The 16989-nt window shown below is 51.7% G+C and overlaps 1 protein-coding gene and 1 non-coding gene across 4 annotated transcripts in view; one reads left to right on the forward strand and one right to left on the reverse strand.

Moving 5' to 3' along the window:
• Nucleotides 1-247: 247 nt before the first annotated feature.
• LOC138916399 (WAS/WASL-interacting protein family member 3-like) overlaps nt 248-16989 on the reverse strand; it is a 38026-nt gene continuing 21284 nt past the window's right edge. For 2 of the 3 annotated variants that reach the window (XM_070228667.1, XM_070228666.1), the window contains exons 4-6: nt 11712-11791; nt 10901-10947; nt 9454-10802 (exon numbers count right to left, since the gene is read on the reverse strand). In XM_070228667.1, coding sequence (XP_070084768.1) covers nt 10042-10802; nt 10901-10947; nt 11712-11791 — 888 coding nt within the window. In that variant the 3' untranslated portion in view covers nt 9454-10041. Of the gene's footprint in view, nt 536-9453; nt 10803-10900; nt 11329-11711; nt 11792-16989 lie in introns of those variants that run through there. The other variant, XR_011423639.1, reaches the window with a different exon arrangement.
• Nucleotides 10899-11013, forward strand: MIR8938 (microRNA mir-8938). Its single transcript, NR_127929.1, has one exon. It is a non-coding gene; the product is annotated as a microRNA mir-8938 (primary transcript).

Raw genomic sequence — 16989 nt, forward strand, 5'->3', positions numbered from 1 at the left:
AGAGCTGAGCTTGGCCTTTCTAGAAGCTCCTGTAGTCCACACTACAGCATAGGCCACATACTCATTCTGTGCATCGCTCCGTTTCCTCCTGTGTTCTGTAAGCAAAGGATGTAAGTATACTCACAGTCAGGGTCAGGCTCCTGACAACTCAGATATCAAACACTACCTGTCAGTTTGCTTCTCAAACTGTTTTAAGAGCAGTATAATTTATCCTGGTAAAGCAATTTCACAGACATAGGGAGTCTACTTAGTTTCACAGCAGTGTTGTTGAAGATGATATGAAGGAGATGTAGGTATTTTCCAGGAAAATGGGATAAAGTAGGCTTTAAGAATTCGTTACCAAAAAAGATGACAGGGGCCGGCCCCCTGGTAGAGTGGTTAAGTTCGCATGCTCTGCTTCGGCTGCCCAGGGCTTCACCAGTTCGAATCCTGGGCACGGACGTGGCACCACTCATCAGGCCATGCTGAGGAGGCATCCTACATGCCACAACTAGAAGGACCCACAACTAAAAATGCACAACTGTGTACCACGGGGCTTTGGAGAGAAAAAGAAAAAATTAAAAAATATTAAAAGAAAAAAAGATGATAAACTTAACCATTTTCAGATGTTTTACAAGTATGACATACCCTGATTAAGTGTTCAGAGGTTTATATCCCCTCCCCAGTGCAGCGTGTAGGGTTTGCTTTGCGACATACCAGGGAGAGATCAAAAGGGAGGGAGACCTCAGGGTGGGAGGGAGGAGTCACCACATATCCATAAATGACAGGCATCCTTGTGCGGGCAAAGTGAACTCTGCCAACATGAGGACCCTGTCCCCGAGTTTCTGCTCTGCTGCCCTCCAGCGGCTTCCATGGTCAAGTCACCTCCCAGCCCACGGCTGAGGGCGCCGACCATCACATGTCTGCTCCACAGCTGCAGCGAGACGAGATGGCAGTGAAGGGGTTGCTGCCTCCCTCCCAGATCCTTCCCGGAAATCGCACGCAGCCCTTCTACTCGAAACTTAGTCTAGTGAGCACCCCAGAGTGCAGGGCTGCCCCGGGTGCACGCCTGCTCTGTATGGAAGAGGAAGGCAAGGGCATGCGTTAAGATGGCGGCAGCTGCTGTGACAGTGTCATCCGACTGGAACTCACGTGGAATCCCGAAGGTGACCTGACCTGTGGCCAGTCCTCCCAGCCACTGCTGGATCTAGGGACTCAGGCTCTTTGTCTTAGAGATCTGCCCCCCTCCATGCCCCCCGCTGTGTCCCCTGGCCTGCTTTCACAGAGTGACCACAGGAGGACCCTGAGCCATTCTGGCCGTAGCTTTCTAAATGTTTTTTAGTTTAGTTTTTGGTACTCATGCAGATTTGTGTGGGTGAGGCGTCATTCTCAGACAGCCCCACACCCTGTTCATCCAGACCCATTGTCCTGGTCCCTGGTGTGACCCCTTCCCTTTCTTGGACTCTCACCACTCACACACCCCATCCAGCATGCAGCTCACTCCCCACAACTCAGGGCTCCATGTATGGTCCTGGATGACCAGGTATCCGGTGGGAGAAGCTGTCAGAGAAAAGGGGCGCTTGCATCTCCAGGGTCTGAGGTGTGTTTACAGTCACCATGGAAACCCCAGGGCAGGGTTTCGCAGGAACAAAGCTGCAGCTTTGGGAGTGACCAGACCACACCACATGGCCATGGCACCTCTCCTCTCCCCCCACCCCCACCCTAGGGTTTGTGTGTTCATGCGCCCTGGTCTCCTGGAGACAGCGGTGCAGTGAGACTGGGCCTGCAGGCCCCTTACGTATTTCCCACGTAGTGGACATACTCGTGGGCAAGTCGCTGCCTCCAAACTCAATCATTCAGTGTGTTGAACCAAGGCTCTGGGATGGGGTGAGGGGGCCGGGGCTGGAGGAGAGGAGAGTCATGGGACAGGTCTTCCCGCACAGAGGCCCAGGAGGGGCGGACTGAGGGGGCCCCCCAGGGATAGGGTCACTGAGAGTGAACTTTTGGGGACACTTTGTGACCTGCCTGGAGTGGGGGAGCACATGGTGAGTATAAATGGCCAGTGCCCAGGGCCTGATGCCAACAGAGGGGCTGACCAGGGGGGCATCACCACCTCCTGGGCCTGTTCTCTGGGCATCAGCACTCCCTCCAGAGAAGGAAAGCCAGGTCTCTGCACAGGTGGAAGGGCCGGGTCCAGGGCTGAGGAGGAGCAGGGGATCCTGGGCCAGGCAGCCCTACAGTATCAGGGCTCTTGCCCATCGTGGAGGCCACACCTGCCAGCAGGGTCCAGAGCTGAGTTCCAAGATGACTCAGTGTGTGAGGCCCTAGGACCTTTACCTATGACTGCCTTGCCCTGCAGTGTATGACATGGGGGCCGTTTTCTTTGGGCGAGTTCACAAAAAACAGGTGGACCTGGAGTTGGCAAATTTATCACCAGTAATGAAACAAATAGGTAAAACTTGTTCATCATTTGATGAAAAGCTTAAGTGTTGCAAAAATAGCTTTTAAATCTTCTAGGAAGGAAACTATCGATCATCCATGGCATGGTGCCTTGGCCTTTTCTCTGCACTCAGAATGCTGATGGAGAAATTCAAACATTGCTGAAAAGTCCACTGGGTGACTCGGGGCAACTGGGTTTAAAGACCGCGCTGGATGACCTGGTTCCACTGGGCACGTTACAATAAGGGGGAGTTTCGACCAAGTCCTGGGGCAAATCGGGCTCTTAAGGAGCTTGAGAGTCGAGGGAAGCCCTTGCCTGAACCCTTCCCAGCTAAGGGGGAGTTTGAGGTTACAGAGGTGCTGAGGGCATGCGAGGTGGTGGATGGGTTCTCTCAGGGACACTGAGGTCTGACTCTGTCACTCACCCAGAACCCTGACACATGTGTCCCCTAACTCGCAGCTGTGACCCTCACCAGGAATTCTCTAAGGCTAAGATCTGCAAACAGTAAACTATACAGCATTGCAGAAACCTCATGACCCCTGTAAACCCTGCAGCCCTCGCCTGAGACCCCACCCTAACCACAAACCCCAACCTGGGATTTGCCCAGGGCTGAACCCCAAACATAAGCTGCCCCAACCCTGACCCTAATCCCTACAAGTCAGTCTCTCTCTCCCTGTGGTTCCCAGGCAGAAACAGGCGTCACCCGGAGCAGCTGCCCTGCAGGGAAGCGCATGGGATCCGACGCAGGTGTGCGGCTCCCACAGAAACACCAGGGGCCAGGGCTGAGCAACAGGCCGGGTGGGGGGGGCTTGGAGAGGGTGGTCTGGGCAGGGGCAGGCTCTCGCTGGAGGATGGAGCCCACGCCCTGCGGCTCCTTGAGGTCAGAGGCTCCTGGGAACACTGGTCTCAGGGGCGGGAGCTGGAGGCCACATGGAGCTCTTGGAGTTTGAGACACTTCTGAGGTTCAGCAGGATCTGCAAGTTCTGGGCTCCTGCTAACATCTCTCTTTCCAATGTGAAATGGAAAGTCCCCTATCCCGATCTCCCCATGGTGCTTTTGCATCTGTGTAGCCTACTTCCTTTGAGTGGACTCGAGTCAAAATTAGATGAAGGATGGGTCTCTGCCTGGATCACAGGTGGCTTTGAACTCCGTGAGGTCTATATAAGAATTCTGAATAAATACATTCTTTGGCTGGAATGAAGGAGAAGTATCCCAGTGCATCTGAACTACGGTGACAGTCACTAGACTGTGTAGATGGGGACTGGAAAGTCTGAGTGTTATTCTCCTCCTGGGTGGGTCTGGTCACCGCCGTCTACCTGTTGTTAACTTGACCCTCAACAGTGCTGGAGGTGAGGAGGAACCACCCAGCTTCTGAGAATTCACCTTAATAAATGTCGTAGGAGCTGCTCGCCTCCGGAGAACTCACACAGCACTCGTGGCCCCTCCCCATCCTGAACGGTTCATGTGTCAACTCGTTTAGGACGCAGAGCAAACCAGTGAGGAAGGCACTATTGTGGGACATAGGCAGTGAGGGCAGAGGGTTCAGGTTTAGAAAATAGATGTATGTGATATATACGTATGAGCGTGTGTATACGAGGGGGTGACTTCTACCCACCGCACAGCACTGTTCTGAGGATCACACTGGACAACAGGTAGATTTATGTACATACACACAAACGTATATAAAGTCTCCATTTCTTGATAACTTGCCCAAGAACTCACGGCCAGTCTGTGGCAAAATTTAGATGTAGACCTGGGCATCATGGCTCAAACCTGTGCCCACTGAGCCCCTGTCCTTTTGACCCCAGGCTGCCCCTGGGGCTCCGGACTCCTGCACCAGCTCAGCTTCCCATCCAGCCGACACACTCCCTCGGGCTCATGCCCTGATTTGCTCTGTGGAGCCCATGGGGAGGCTCAGGCTGCCAGGCCCCCGAGGCCCAGGGGAAGAGAAGCCCGGCAGGCGCCGCCCTGGGAGCACATGGGTCTTCAGGTTTGTGGAGGCTCTGCTGACCTCTGACCTGTGAGGCCCTGCAGTGACCTTGCCTTCTGTCTCCATGAGTCTGAGCTGCCACTGGAGGGCGTTGGTGGCCCTTCTGCCTCCCTGGTGTTGTCATCAGTGACATAGCAGGGGCTCCATCCTTCCTGGGGTGATGGAGTAGGGGCTCCATCCTTCTTGGAGGGGCCCTGCCAGTGCAGGCATGCTAGTCCCAGGGTCCTCTGCTCCAGGGGCCTGGGAACCCGGGTGGGGGGCACATGCCCGGGCAGACCACCCTGTGGAAGGGGGTCGGCATTCACAACCAGAGCTGCTGCTGCCTCAGATCGTCCTCATGACGACAGCAAATGGACCCCGCGCCCTGGTGTGCTGGGCCCACCCTAAGCACCTTCAAGCCCACAAGAGCCCTATGGTGTAGACCATGTTGCGATCCCATTTTGAGACAGACAAAGGAGGCTTAGAGACATTTGATAACTTGTCCAAGGAATGACAGATAATTGGCAGAGGCAAGATTTGAACAAAAGAGGCAGTCTGCCTCCAGAATCCAGCTAGCCACCACGCTTCACTGATTTCTGCTAGAAATCACTGGAAAGAGAACTGCAAGACCGGGGAGCAGACAGAACGGGAAGGATTGAAATGCGGAGAGGAGTTGGGAACGGAAGAGGAAGAGTGGCTCCACCAGGGTGGCTGGAGTGGGAGGGGAGGATGGGAGACAAGAGGAGGGGGACCCACCCAAGGAGATTGGACCTAGGGCACAGCCTGAGCAGGAAGAAGGATGAGCCTGGGGTAGAGGATGAGGGGCAGAGAGGAGGGCCCAGGGTTCAGAGGGGTATTGGAGCCCTGGCCACCAGGAGCCAGCATGTTCCCTGGGGCAGTGGGAGCCCACTGCCCGTTCTGGCCCAGGCTCCAGAGAGCTCTGAGGCGGCCAGCTCCCCAGAGGAGATCGGGCAGGGCTCCGGGGTCTCACGCTGCCCTCCAGCGCCTGCCTTGAGGACTCAGACTCCCCTATTCCAACAGCAGTATTCCGGAGTCCTTGGGGGTGACTCTGAGGTGCACACACTCCCCCTGCCCTCTGACCCCTCCCTGGCCCACAGGCCCTGACTCCCCTCGGCCACCATGTGAGGCACGTCAGGCTGAGCCCATGCTGAGCAGAATCTGATCAGCAAAGGTGTGTCAGGGATTCCATCTGGACTGCGGGCTCCGCTTCAGGTGGCTGGGAGTGGAAGGACAGGGTGGGGCTCTCAGGGTTCTTTTTTGGGGGGGGGGATGGTGGGCAAGGAGTACCCTCAGGACTGCTGCCCCTTCTTGCGGTGTCGGTGTCAGCTGGCATTCCTCCTCTGGGCGGGTGTCTCCCCCAACCCCTCGTGAAGCTGACTCGGGCACTGTGCAGGGGCTGCTCGTCCACCTTCTCTCTGGCACACTGGGCCCGTGTGAGGCGAAGAGTCACCTCAGCCCAAGCAGCCAATGAGGAGCACATGGTTCTGACAATTCCTGTCCCCCGAGAGCATATTCTGGGCCAGGTCCCGGCTGCCTCGGTCACTGAAGAGACACACCAGCAGCCACAGCCTGTCCATCCCCTGACAGTCCCACGGGTGGGAGAGGAGACCAGGTCCCTCTGGGACACGACTCGGGAAGAGCAGCCACATCTACTTGGAAGGAGGAGATGGCTGGGAACTCTGGGACGGAATGACCACGGAGGTGTCGAGTGTGTTGGGTATGGATGACAAGACCAACCCAGCAAGGACATGGGAGGTCCCCTGCAGAAGCTGAGGTCTCTCACTCAGAAGTCAGGGGAAGTGGGAGGGTCAAAGAATATTCTGGAAAGACGGAACTGGACACACAAAGGTTGGAGGTGAGAGCATGGACGGCAAGTGACCAGACAGTCACTGCTGTTGGGAGAGTGGTGTGGGGAGGGTGTAGGCAGAGAAGCTGAGGGGCAGCCAGGGTGGGCTGTGTTCTCAGGGCCACAGAGGTACCGAAGGACATGGAGTGGGGAATGGCCATGAGGATCCGTCTCCTACAAGTGTCACTCTGGCTGATCCGTGGAGGATGGCGGAGGCATGAGGCGGGAGGCAGGGAGATCATGGGAAACTGGCGCAGTCGTCCTGGAGACGATGGCGGCCCGGCCTAGGAGAGTGCTGGGGACTGGGAGGGAAACGGCTGCTGTCAGTGATGCGGTCGGGAACTGGTGACAAGTGGGATGCTGGGGCCTGGGAGATGGAGGAGTCAAGGACTCCAAGGCTTCAGGCTTGCACCCTGCAGTGGGTTGAATGGTGGCCCCCCAAAAACATATGTTCGTGTCCTCATCTTCAGAACTTGTGAATATTATGGGATATGGTGATAAAAGATGTGACTAAGTTAGGGATCTTGAGGCGTTTATCCTGAGTAACCTGGGTGGTTCCTAAACGCCATCACAGAGATCCTTATAAGAGAGAGACAGAGGGAGAACAGAGACACTGAGAGACACAGAGGAGCCATGTGAGGACAGAGAGAGACAGGAGGGAGGCAGCCACCAGCCCAGGGACGCCTGGAGCCCCAGACGCTGGAAGAGGGAGGAGGGACCCTCCCCTGGAGCCTCCAGAGGGAGCACGGCCCTGCGACCCTTAACCTCAGACTCCTGGTCTCCAGGACGAGGGAGGATGTATTTTGAGGGACCCAGTTTGTGGTAACTTGTTGCAGCTACCTCAGGAAACTCACACACCCCTCCTGGGTGATGGTCTATCATCAGCTCCGGGGAGCAGGGTTTGGCCTGGAGAACCTGAGGAACTGGACAGCTTGGAGCTAACTCCACCTGGGTGGAGGTTCTGACAAATAAAAATGGCAAGTAATAGGATATATTGGAGTATATGAGGAAGCCATTTTGTGTAAACCTAATTTGGCCTGACCTTGTCTTTCCAAAAGGGCCTGACCAAGGCCATTGAGCATGCATTGTATATCTGCTTTAGAGATTCCCTATGGCAAGAGCAAAAGGCCCTTGAGATAAAGGTGCCACTTCTCTCTCCCTCCCAACGTTGGCATCTCCTTAAAGATTAAGTATCTTTCTTTAGGCTGGGAACCGATTGCAGCGCTCATCTGTGACTGCCCAGCCCGAGGCAACACACCTGCCACCCCGCGGCATTCACTAAGACAGCAGACCTATCTGCCGTTTCCATCAATTGCTGTGCTGACAGAGCAGCCCCATGACTTTTGTAAAAGGGACATTCCAATCATATGTGAAACATACTCTTTGAGGGTATATAACCACCTCATGTACCCCCACTTCTTTGGAGTGCTCTGTTCCTTTGTGGAAAGACTCTCCCGGGTTATAATCCTAAGATTTAAGCTCAGAATTAATTCACCCAAATTTTCACTTATAGATTGGTTATGGGTTATTTTTTGTTGACAGTTCCCACAGAGCACAGGCCCTTGGCTCAGAGCAGACTTGGGGTGGAGAGGGTGTCCAGGCACGGAGATGGTGCTTGAGGCTGTAAGAGAGAAGGAAGCATCAGGATAGTGTGTCCACTGAGGAGGCACAAAGAAAGCCAGGCTGGAAGAAAAGGTGTCGCTGATGGGATGAGGTGGAAGTTGAGGGGACCCCTGGGCAGTAGCTTCCAGCTGCTGGTGTGTCTAGAGCTGGTCGCCCATTTCCTCCATCTGTAAAATGAGGACCACTCAGGACTCCACCAGGAGAGCTGGGGTGGCAGGGAGACATGAGACAGAAGAAGGGGAAGGATTTTCTCAGGACGGGCTGGAAGGAACAGGGGACAGACAGAGTCACATGGAGGGGCCAAGGGGGCAAGGTTCATGTGACCCACCTGCAGGGAGATGGGTCAGGCGAGGGGAGGAAAGGCCTCTTACATGGTCATTGATGCGTGGTGGGTGAGCTGAGGAGTCAAAAGAAAGATTTCTTGGACTCTCTAGATCTGGCAGTAGTGCTCTTTTATTATTAATAGTGTGGAATAGCATGGGGACAGGACCCATGGGCAGTCAGGCTGCTGCGTGGGGACAGGGCCCACAGGCAGGAGGAGCCGCTGCTGCTGCCACTTCTGCTGCCCCCGCTGGCATGGGGACAGGGCCCATGGGCAGGCAGAGCCGCTGCTGCTGCCCCGAGTTGAGGGTTAGGGCTAATTTTATAAGGCATGGGTATGTGAGTTATCTCTTTACAAGACAAAGGAAAGAACATGACAAAAAGTTAAAATGGTATCAGTGCAGGTGGGGTCTGCTCATTGGGTGATCCCATGACTTTTAGACAAGAATTAAATCGGATTAAGTAAAGGTCAGAAGCCACCCTAAATCAGTTACATGAGATTGCCAGACAGCAACCAACTTAAGTTCTTGCCTTCCCCATTAAGAGTTTCTAGTGACAAATAAAAATGGCAAGTAATAGGATATATTGGAATATATGAGAAAGCCATTTGGTGTAAACCTAATTCGGCCTGACCTTGTCTTTCCAAAAGGGCCTGACCGAGGCCATTGAGCATGCATTGTATATCTGCTTTAGAGATTCCCTATGGCAAGAGCAAAAGGTCCTTGAGATAAAGGTGCAACATCCCTACCCCTCCCAACGTTGGTGTCTCCTTAAGGATTAAGTATCTTTCCTTAGGCTAGAAACCGATTGCTGAGCTCACCCGTGACCGCCCAGCTGGAGACAATAGACTTGCCTCCTGCTACGCCCACCAAGATAGCAGACCCACTACCTGCTGTGTCCATCAAGTGCTGTGCCGACAGGGCAATCTTGTGACTATTGTGGGAGGGACATTTCAATCATATGTGAAACACCCTCTTTGAGGGTATATAACCACCCTTATACCCCCACTTCTTTGAAGGGCTCTGTTCCTTTGTGGAAAAGCTCTCCCGGGTTATAATCCTAAAATTTAAGCTCAGAATAAACTCACCCAAATTTTCATTTATAGATTGGTTATGGATTATTTTCGTTGACACTAGGGACAAGGTAATCTCTCTTCTTCTTCCTGGTACAGAGAGGGACGCAGCTTTTACAGGTAGAGATTTACCTTACAAATGTAAATGTGTCCCAACAAGGGCAAGTTCCATTCCCCAGAGCCTCCTTCCCTGTCCCAGTTTATTGAAAGCAATCAGCCCCAAACAATCCGGATGCCAAAGAGACATATCCTGGGGTGGCCAATTTCAGGTCCCTACAAGGTCATCCCCCTTTCCTTAACAAATGCAAATATCTCTCAAAGAGCAAGCAAATTCCAGTCCTCGGAGCCTGCTTCTCATCTGCAGTTTTAAAAGTAACCAGCCTAAAATCCTCATCAGTCATGAAACCAAACAAGTCTGGACACAAGGGGCGGCTCTGTCTCCCCGAGTTTTCTTTCCCTAATGCACCCCGCCTTGACTCTGCTGAGCTCACGGCCTTGCCCAGCTCTCTGACCTCTGACCCCTGCCCCCTTTCTCTGCTCCTCTCAGCTATAGGCTGCCCCGGTCCAGACCACAAATCTCCAGATGTCCCCTGCTTTCTGACTGTGCTGCACCTCCCTCGGTGCACACTTCTCTGCGAGCTGCGATTTCAGAACAGACGCAGCCACCGCCCAGCGCACAGGAGTGCTTCCCGAGGGCTGAGCCTGAACCTAGATGCCTGCATCCAGGTGGGGAGCTGAGAGGCGATGGAAACAACCCATGGCTGGCTGAGCTAGCCAAGATTGTCTGAGTCATAGAGTCCTGACCAGGGAGCCAAGGGGCGACGGAAACAACCAACAGCTGGCCGAGCGAGCCGAGATTGTCCGAATCGCAGAGTCATGAAGGAAAGAGCTGAGGGGAGACGGAAAGGGCCAAGGGTGTCTGAGGGGCAGAGCTTGTACCAAGGGCCCCATGGGGGAGGGGAGGGCCGAGTGCCCATGGAGACAGTGAGGAGTGGCGGAAAGGGCAGAGGGTGTCTGAGAAGCACGGTATTGATGAAGAGAGCCGGGTGGGCAGGGGAGGGCCAAGTGTCTACGGAAAGGACCCAGCGCGGACTACAGGGCATGGGATCCAGGGAAAGAGCCACTGTTGGGCGGGGAGGGCCGAGGAATGAGAGAAAGAGCCGAGGGCCTAAGGGGAGGGTGGAGGGGCCATGTGGAGCGAGGAGGCACTGAGGGAGCAGAGGCGGGGCGACTGAGAGCGCTGGGAGGCGAGGGGCGGGTGGGCGGCGGCCATAGGGGCGGGGCCGCACGTGGAGCCAGAGTGAAGTGGGGACTCGGGGACACGGGGATCCGGGGTCTCTCCCCAAAGGCCCGGGAGCCCCCCCACCCTCGGCGGGCAGGTAGCATCTGGGGTCTTGAGGCCACACGCCGGGACGGACTCGACCCTGGAAGAGGCAGCGGGGCGTTGGCGGGGGCGCGTCTGGACCGTCGCGTGTCTGTGGACTGTATGTGGCTGCCCTGTGCTCGCCCGCCGGCGTCGTGCGTGCGGCGTCTGCTGAGACGGGACTGTGTGGGGCGCTCTGCCGCGTCCGCTCTGCACGGCGCGTCCCGTCGCGCGGCCAGGGCTGCGGACCGTTCGCGTTCACATACCTTCACCTTCGTTGGCGGTTCCTTTGCGTTCTGGCGGCTGCTGCTTCCTGCGGGTTGCGGGCCCCAAGGGGGCGCTGCTGTCACCCAGGGTGGGGGGATGGCGGGCGCGGGTTGTCCCCAGGGCGCCGTCAGGAGCACCGGCTGACGTGCAGGGCTTGAGGATGGAGCCCCAGCACGTTTGGCCCTGGCTACACCCCTGGCCACGCCCCTGGCCCCACAGTCCCTCGCGGGGGGTGGGTGAGGGTGGCCCGTGTCCCGAGTTTCCCCACTGGGGGAGGCGGAGACCCTCGCGGACCGCCCAGAGGGTGGGCCGTGAGATGGGGCTCGTGAGTGCAGCCGCACCGTCCCCTCCCTGCGTCCCTCGGGGTGCGGTGGGCCCCGTCTGGGCCCGACTGCCTGCGCTCCAGGCAGCGGCCTCCCTCGGGCCCAACCCTCCCGTCCTCTCGCCCGCCCTGCAGAGGAGCGACCGCTGGATCGCTCCCAGGCTGCTCTTCCCTGGGCATGGTCTGTGTCTCCGAGGGTCTCGCTGGGAGGAGGCCCTGTGCGCCTGCTCAGTCAGACCCGGGGTACCCTCCCTGCGTCTACATCACAGGCGGCAGCCTGGCGCCTGGGGCGGGGGGCGGGGAGGACAGGAGCTCCGTGTGCTGTTTGTTCCGCTGCGAGGAACAGATATTAGCTCAGGGCCAATCATGAAATAAATAAAAGAACAACAACAGAAAAAACAGAAAGTAGGACCCCACCCGGCATCAGAGAATAGAAGGTGAAAGATGAGTGAAGCTCTTCCTCAAGCTCCACATACCCAGGTGCATACCATATGTTCAGTTGTGCCTTGAGGCATCTCAGGAATGTCAGGCTGCACTGGAGTGGCAGAGGTTCCCTTTCCTCTGTTTCCTGAGAAAGAAAGAAAAAATGGAAGGGTTAAGTTTGGTCTCTTCATTGTAAGACTTTCACCCAGGCAAATAAAATGTTGAGGCCCTTCTATGTGGTTGGCACTGTGTTAGGTGATGGGGATATGGAGGTAGATCAGAAAGTTCTCTTGGCCCATTTTAAGAAGAGGGTAACTTCCATGCCATGGTCCTCTCACATTGCCTTGATTCGGCAGGAAGTAGCCAGATTGAACACGATGGCCCTATTCCCTACACCAGCATATGATTATGCGGGGCGTATAACTGACAGAGGGCAATTGATAGCAGCTCAAAACAAGGTTGACATAAGGGAACCCATATTGTAAAAAAGAAACCATATTATAACTTTAAATAAGGTCTGACTAACTAGCCCAGACCTGTTCTGTAGATTTTGTGGCCCCTCCCAGCTGCTTTAAGATGATAACTTTGTTCTTTTGAGTTCCTTAGGAATGCCATGACCCCCAGGCAGAGAGACTATGCTGATAGCTATCCTCAATGACAACTGAAAGGACAGGGTATAGGGCAGTTGCTCCATTCTCTGATGCATTTCCAGTAAAACAAAGGACTATCAAGAGCTGAGACCAGATGCCTGCCCCACCCAGAGACCAGCCACCTCCCCAACCTGGAGACTGGCCCTGGATACATAACTGGCCTGCAATCTTTGTTCTGAAAGATGGTTCTTTCAGACATGAGTCAGCCATCTTCTCTCTTGCTGGTGTAGGGACCTGAAATTGGTCACCCCAGGATATGTCTCTTTGGCATCAGGATTATTTGAGGCTGATTGCTTTTGATAAACTGGGGCAGGGAAGGAGGCTCAGAGGAATGGAACTTGCCCTTGTTAGGACACGTTTACATTTGTAAGGTAAATCTCTATCTGTAAAAGCTGCCTCCCTCTCTGTACCAGGAAGAAGAAAGGAGATGACCTTCTCTCTAGAAACTCTTAATCAATGCCAAAGGCAAGGACTTAAATCTGCATTTTATTGTGCTTCTCTGGTAACCTCCTGTAATTGACTTCGCTCCTCCTCCCAACGTTGGAATCTCCTTAAAGATTAAGCATCTTTCTTTAGGCTGGGAACCGATTGCGGCGCTCATCTGTGACCCCCCAGCCCAAGGCAACACACCTGCCACCCCTCGGCGTTCACTGAGATAGCAGACCTATCTGCTGTGTCCATCAAGCGCTGTGCTGACAGGGCAATCTTGTGACTATAGTGGGAGGAACTTTCAATCATATGTGAAACACCCTGTTTGGGGCTATATAACCACTCTGTGCACCCCACTTCTTCGGTGCCCTTTCTTCCTTTGGGAAGAAAGGCCCTGGGCCATGGTTCCTCATAAAGCTTTGTTTAATTTTCTCTTGCTATTCTCTCTCATGTGAATTTAATTCGTTCTCCGGCCAGACGAACCCACATTTGGGAAGAGGAAATGTCTTCCTCTCCTACACTGGCAAGCTGCAATGAAGTCCTTTCTCTCCTACCACCTTGCCTCCTGACTACTGACATATCTTGAGGTGAGAAGACAAGCCCACTTGGGGGGTAACGATAAGAAGAACCTCTTTAATATGGACTTCATTTTACAGTTTACAAAGAATTTTCAAATCTCATTGGACACTTTCTCAGATTTGGGAGGTATGTTTTCATATTATCAGTCCTATTTTATAGATGAGGAAACAGGCTCAGTGAATATAAGTGACTGGCTCTCAGGACTCAGCAATTAGTGAAGTCTGGACTTGAATCTTCTGGTAAAATGAACAAATAAACAAACCAACAAAACAACAAGCAAAACTTCATGCTCTTCCTGGTATGTCGTGGGAGTTTGGGATAGTGGGACCAATAGAACTGGTTTTAAGTTATGGTTCAACTTTCCACGGGTTGTTATTTTATCATTTTGAGCTTGGCTCAAAGACACACTAATCCCTTCAGCATATGGTCGATGTGAGGAGTTAGTGATGCAGTGTATGTAAAGTCCAGACCCATGCAGAGAATGTCCTTGAGGGCTCTCCTTGCATTCTGCCTCTTTGAATTCTAAACCATTTTCTATCTAGCTTTTAGTTCACTGGGAAAATTGCAAAACTACTATTCCCCCAAACATTTATCCCAACCACTCTTCTTTTAGAAAACATGGTCAGTTACTCATAGTCATTGCTTATTCCTTCCCCTCAAGGGTATTTTCTTGACAATCTCCATTAGAGAATAAGCACAGAGTAGTTTCCAAGAAACACTAATTTGATGATGGATGGTCTGCCTTCAGCCTCCTGGATGATGAACGCCCTGGCCTACATATTTCCTCTCACATAATAAAGAACAGTGATTCATCAGTGGGCACAGTAGGTATCATCTGCTCAGTGTCTAGAATAGGGCCGTGGTGGTCTGCTAAATACTGTGGTTAATAAACCAACAAATTGACCTCAGTTATCCTCTTTCATCATTAAAGATAGTTATAGATGTTCCTAGATCTCACTGACACATTCCTTGGGTGTTGAGGAACTAACAAATTTCATTGAAACAGAGAAAACAGGCATAAATATTGAAGAGGCGATGAGAAAAAGGCATTTCATATGAGCTGGAATCTGCCTTCAAAGTCAACAAAACTCTGTTTTTCCTTAGGACAGTCCCCTAGTCTTTGGGGAGTCTCTTAGCAACTGAGTTTATGATCTGTCATCTGTCATCATTGCAACTCAGCATTTGTTTCTTTGGAAGTGTCTTTTCTCTCCACTCAACTTCTTTTTTATTTCATTTTTGTTTGTAACACAATCGTCAGCCTCATAGTCCTGCTATTAATAGCTAGGCTCATGATTATTTCAATAAGCTTTTGATCTCCTTTTTTCTAGTATCTTCCCTGTATTATCCATCTCAGCTTTCATTGTGTCCTCTGGTTGAGCCTTTGGTGGACGCTGGGTAGAGAATTAGGGCCCATCCTACCCCTCAGGATTCACAGAAGGGTCTCAACTTCACTGTCTGATCCAACATGAAGTCCAGTCCTGTCTTGCTCACTCTCTTCCCCATCACACTCATTCGCGTCCTCTAACCTTTACAGAAGATGGTTTCGAACTTGGAATTCCAACCCAGGTATCCAAAGTCTACCTCTCCTCAAGGCTCAGCTCCAGCTTTCTCTTCCATGGAACCCTCCCTAAGTACCCAGCTCACACTAGGTGATGAGCTTCTTTTCGTCTCTTCTCTCTTTCCTTTGGACTTTTGAACTCTCATTGTATCTTCAATTATAACACTGTATTACATGCTGTTTTTTTTTTTTTTAATTCTGCTGGTGTTGAATTATTGCCAGTCTTTGTATCTTACATAAAATCTCCCTAGGGTCAGAGGACATGTTTCATCCTTTCTGGGTTTCCTCCTGATCCAGACTCTAGCACAGTCTGGGCTCATAGCAGATGCTTAATAAATGATTTTCTAATTCAGCTAGATGAATTGTCCTTTTGAAATTTTTATCTTCCCCTCTCTTTGATATAATTATTAGAAGTCCTTGGGTATTCTAAGGCAGTTATACGTCATGTGGTCTAGAATTAAGTTGCTTTGGAAATTGAAAATCAAAATGAAACAAAAACAGAGAGAATGAAAAGACAAGCATTGCTACTGTTATATGATTACTTCTAGAGTGTACCAATATGCACATTAACTCCTTTTTAAATGAGATGTAATCGACATATAACATTGTGTCAGTTTAACGTGTACAATGTGATTCGATACATGTATATGTTGTAAAATTTCTACCATAATGAGGTTAGTTAACACATCCTTTACCTCACATAATTACCATTTTGTTGTTGTTATCATTGTTATGATGAGAAGACTAAAGCTCTATTCTCATAGCAACTTTTGAGTACAAAATACAGTATTGTTAACTAGCCTCACCATGCTGTACACTAGATCCTCAGAACTTATTCATCTGAAAACTGAGAGTTTGTACCCTTTAAACATCTCCCTGTGTCCCCTGAAAACCACCACTCTTATCTCTGTTTCTACAAGTTTTGTGTTTCCAGAGCCACATAGGGGACACTGAGTCTTCACGAACCACAGCGTGTGATTAAGTACAATTTCAGCCCATGTACTTTTGTATGTGCTCCTCCCTTCTGCAGGCCTCTGACCTGGTTCGGGATTACATTCTCTCTCAATTGGACACTCCGATAGCCTCCTTCCTCCTTTTCCTGCTTTCAATTTCTCCTTCATTCTGCACAGAAACACCAACTTTCTGGAGTACAACTTGATCATACCACTCCCCTGCTTAGAAACCCTCACTACTACTCACTATCTTTGAATGAAATCTTCATCTCCGGATCTGGCATCTAAGATCCTCCTGGATCTTGTCCCATCCTCTATCATTTGATGTTCTTCTTAATAGTCCTTACATTTTATACAAGGCAAACTCCTTGCCTTGAGCTTCATACATAACACTTTGCTTGGCTAACCTGCACCTTTGCCAGAGAGGGCGGTCTATTTCATTCCTTTGTATATAAACTGCCCTTGATCTCTAATGATCAGTCCCATATTACCAGAGACTTCCTGATCACCTTATGAGAAGGAACCTCCTTTCTCTGAATGCCCACGTAGCACACCCTGATGGCATTTATCACCTCCCATCTTGGATTTAGTTATTTATGTACATTTATTTATTATTGCCTCAAAAAAAGTGTTGAACAGAATTGTACAAGATGCTGGGGATAAAGAGAGAATATACACTACTGGTGAGATAGTAATAAGCCCTCAAATGAAAAAATACAATATATTAAATATGATACTGGATGTTAATGAACTCTAAGTGATCAGATAAAGGTTGGCCTAGATCTGTCTGTGGAGTCTCAGAGGAGTGGAGTGGAGTTCCAATGTAAAATATGTTTAGGCATTAATTAGCCAGTTGGACAAGACGGGGAGTTGGGAGGGGGTGAGCTAGGTAAAGGAGAGGTGGACAGCTCAGATGGAGGGCATGGCCACAGGAGAAATCACATTTGAGGAAGGCACGTTGTTGACTCTGACAGGATAGGGTATGCTGAGAGAATAGCGACTGAAGGAGAAGACACTGGTCAGGTAAACAAGGATCAGGTTTTGCTTTGCTAAGATGTTTGGAGTTCAGTCTATTAGCAAGCATACTGAAAATGTCAATCAGGGGAATTGCAAGATTGGACTGTGGGTTAGACCCAGGTGGTGAAGTGGATTCCTCCAGAGACACAGAGAAACT

Source organism: Equus caballus, chromosome 12, assembly GCF_041296265.1.
Source record: "Equus caballus isolate H_3958 breed thoroughbred chromosome 12, TB-T2T, whole genome shotgun sequence".
NCBI lineage: Eukaryota > Metazoa > Chordata > Mammalia > Perissodactyla > Equidae > Equus > Equus caballus.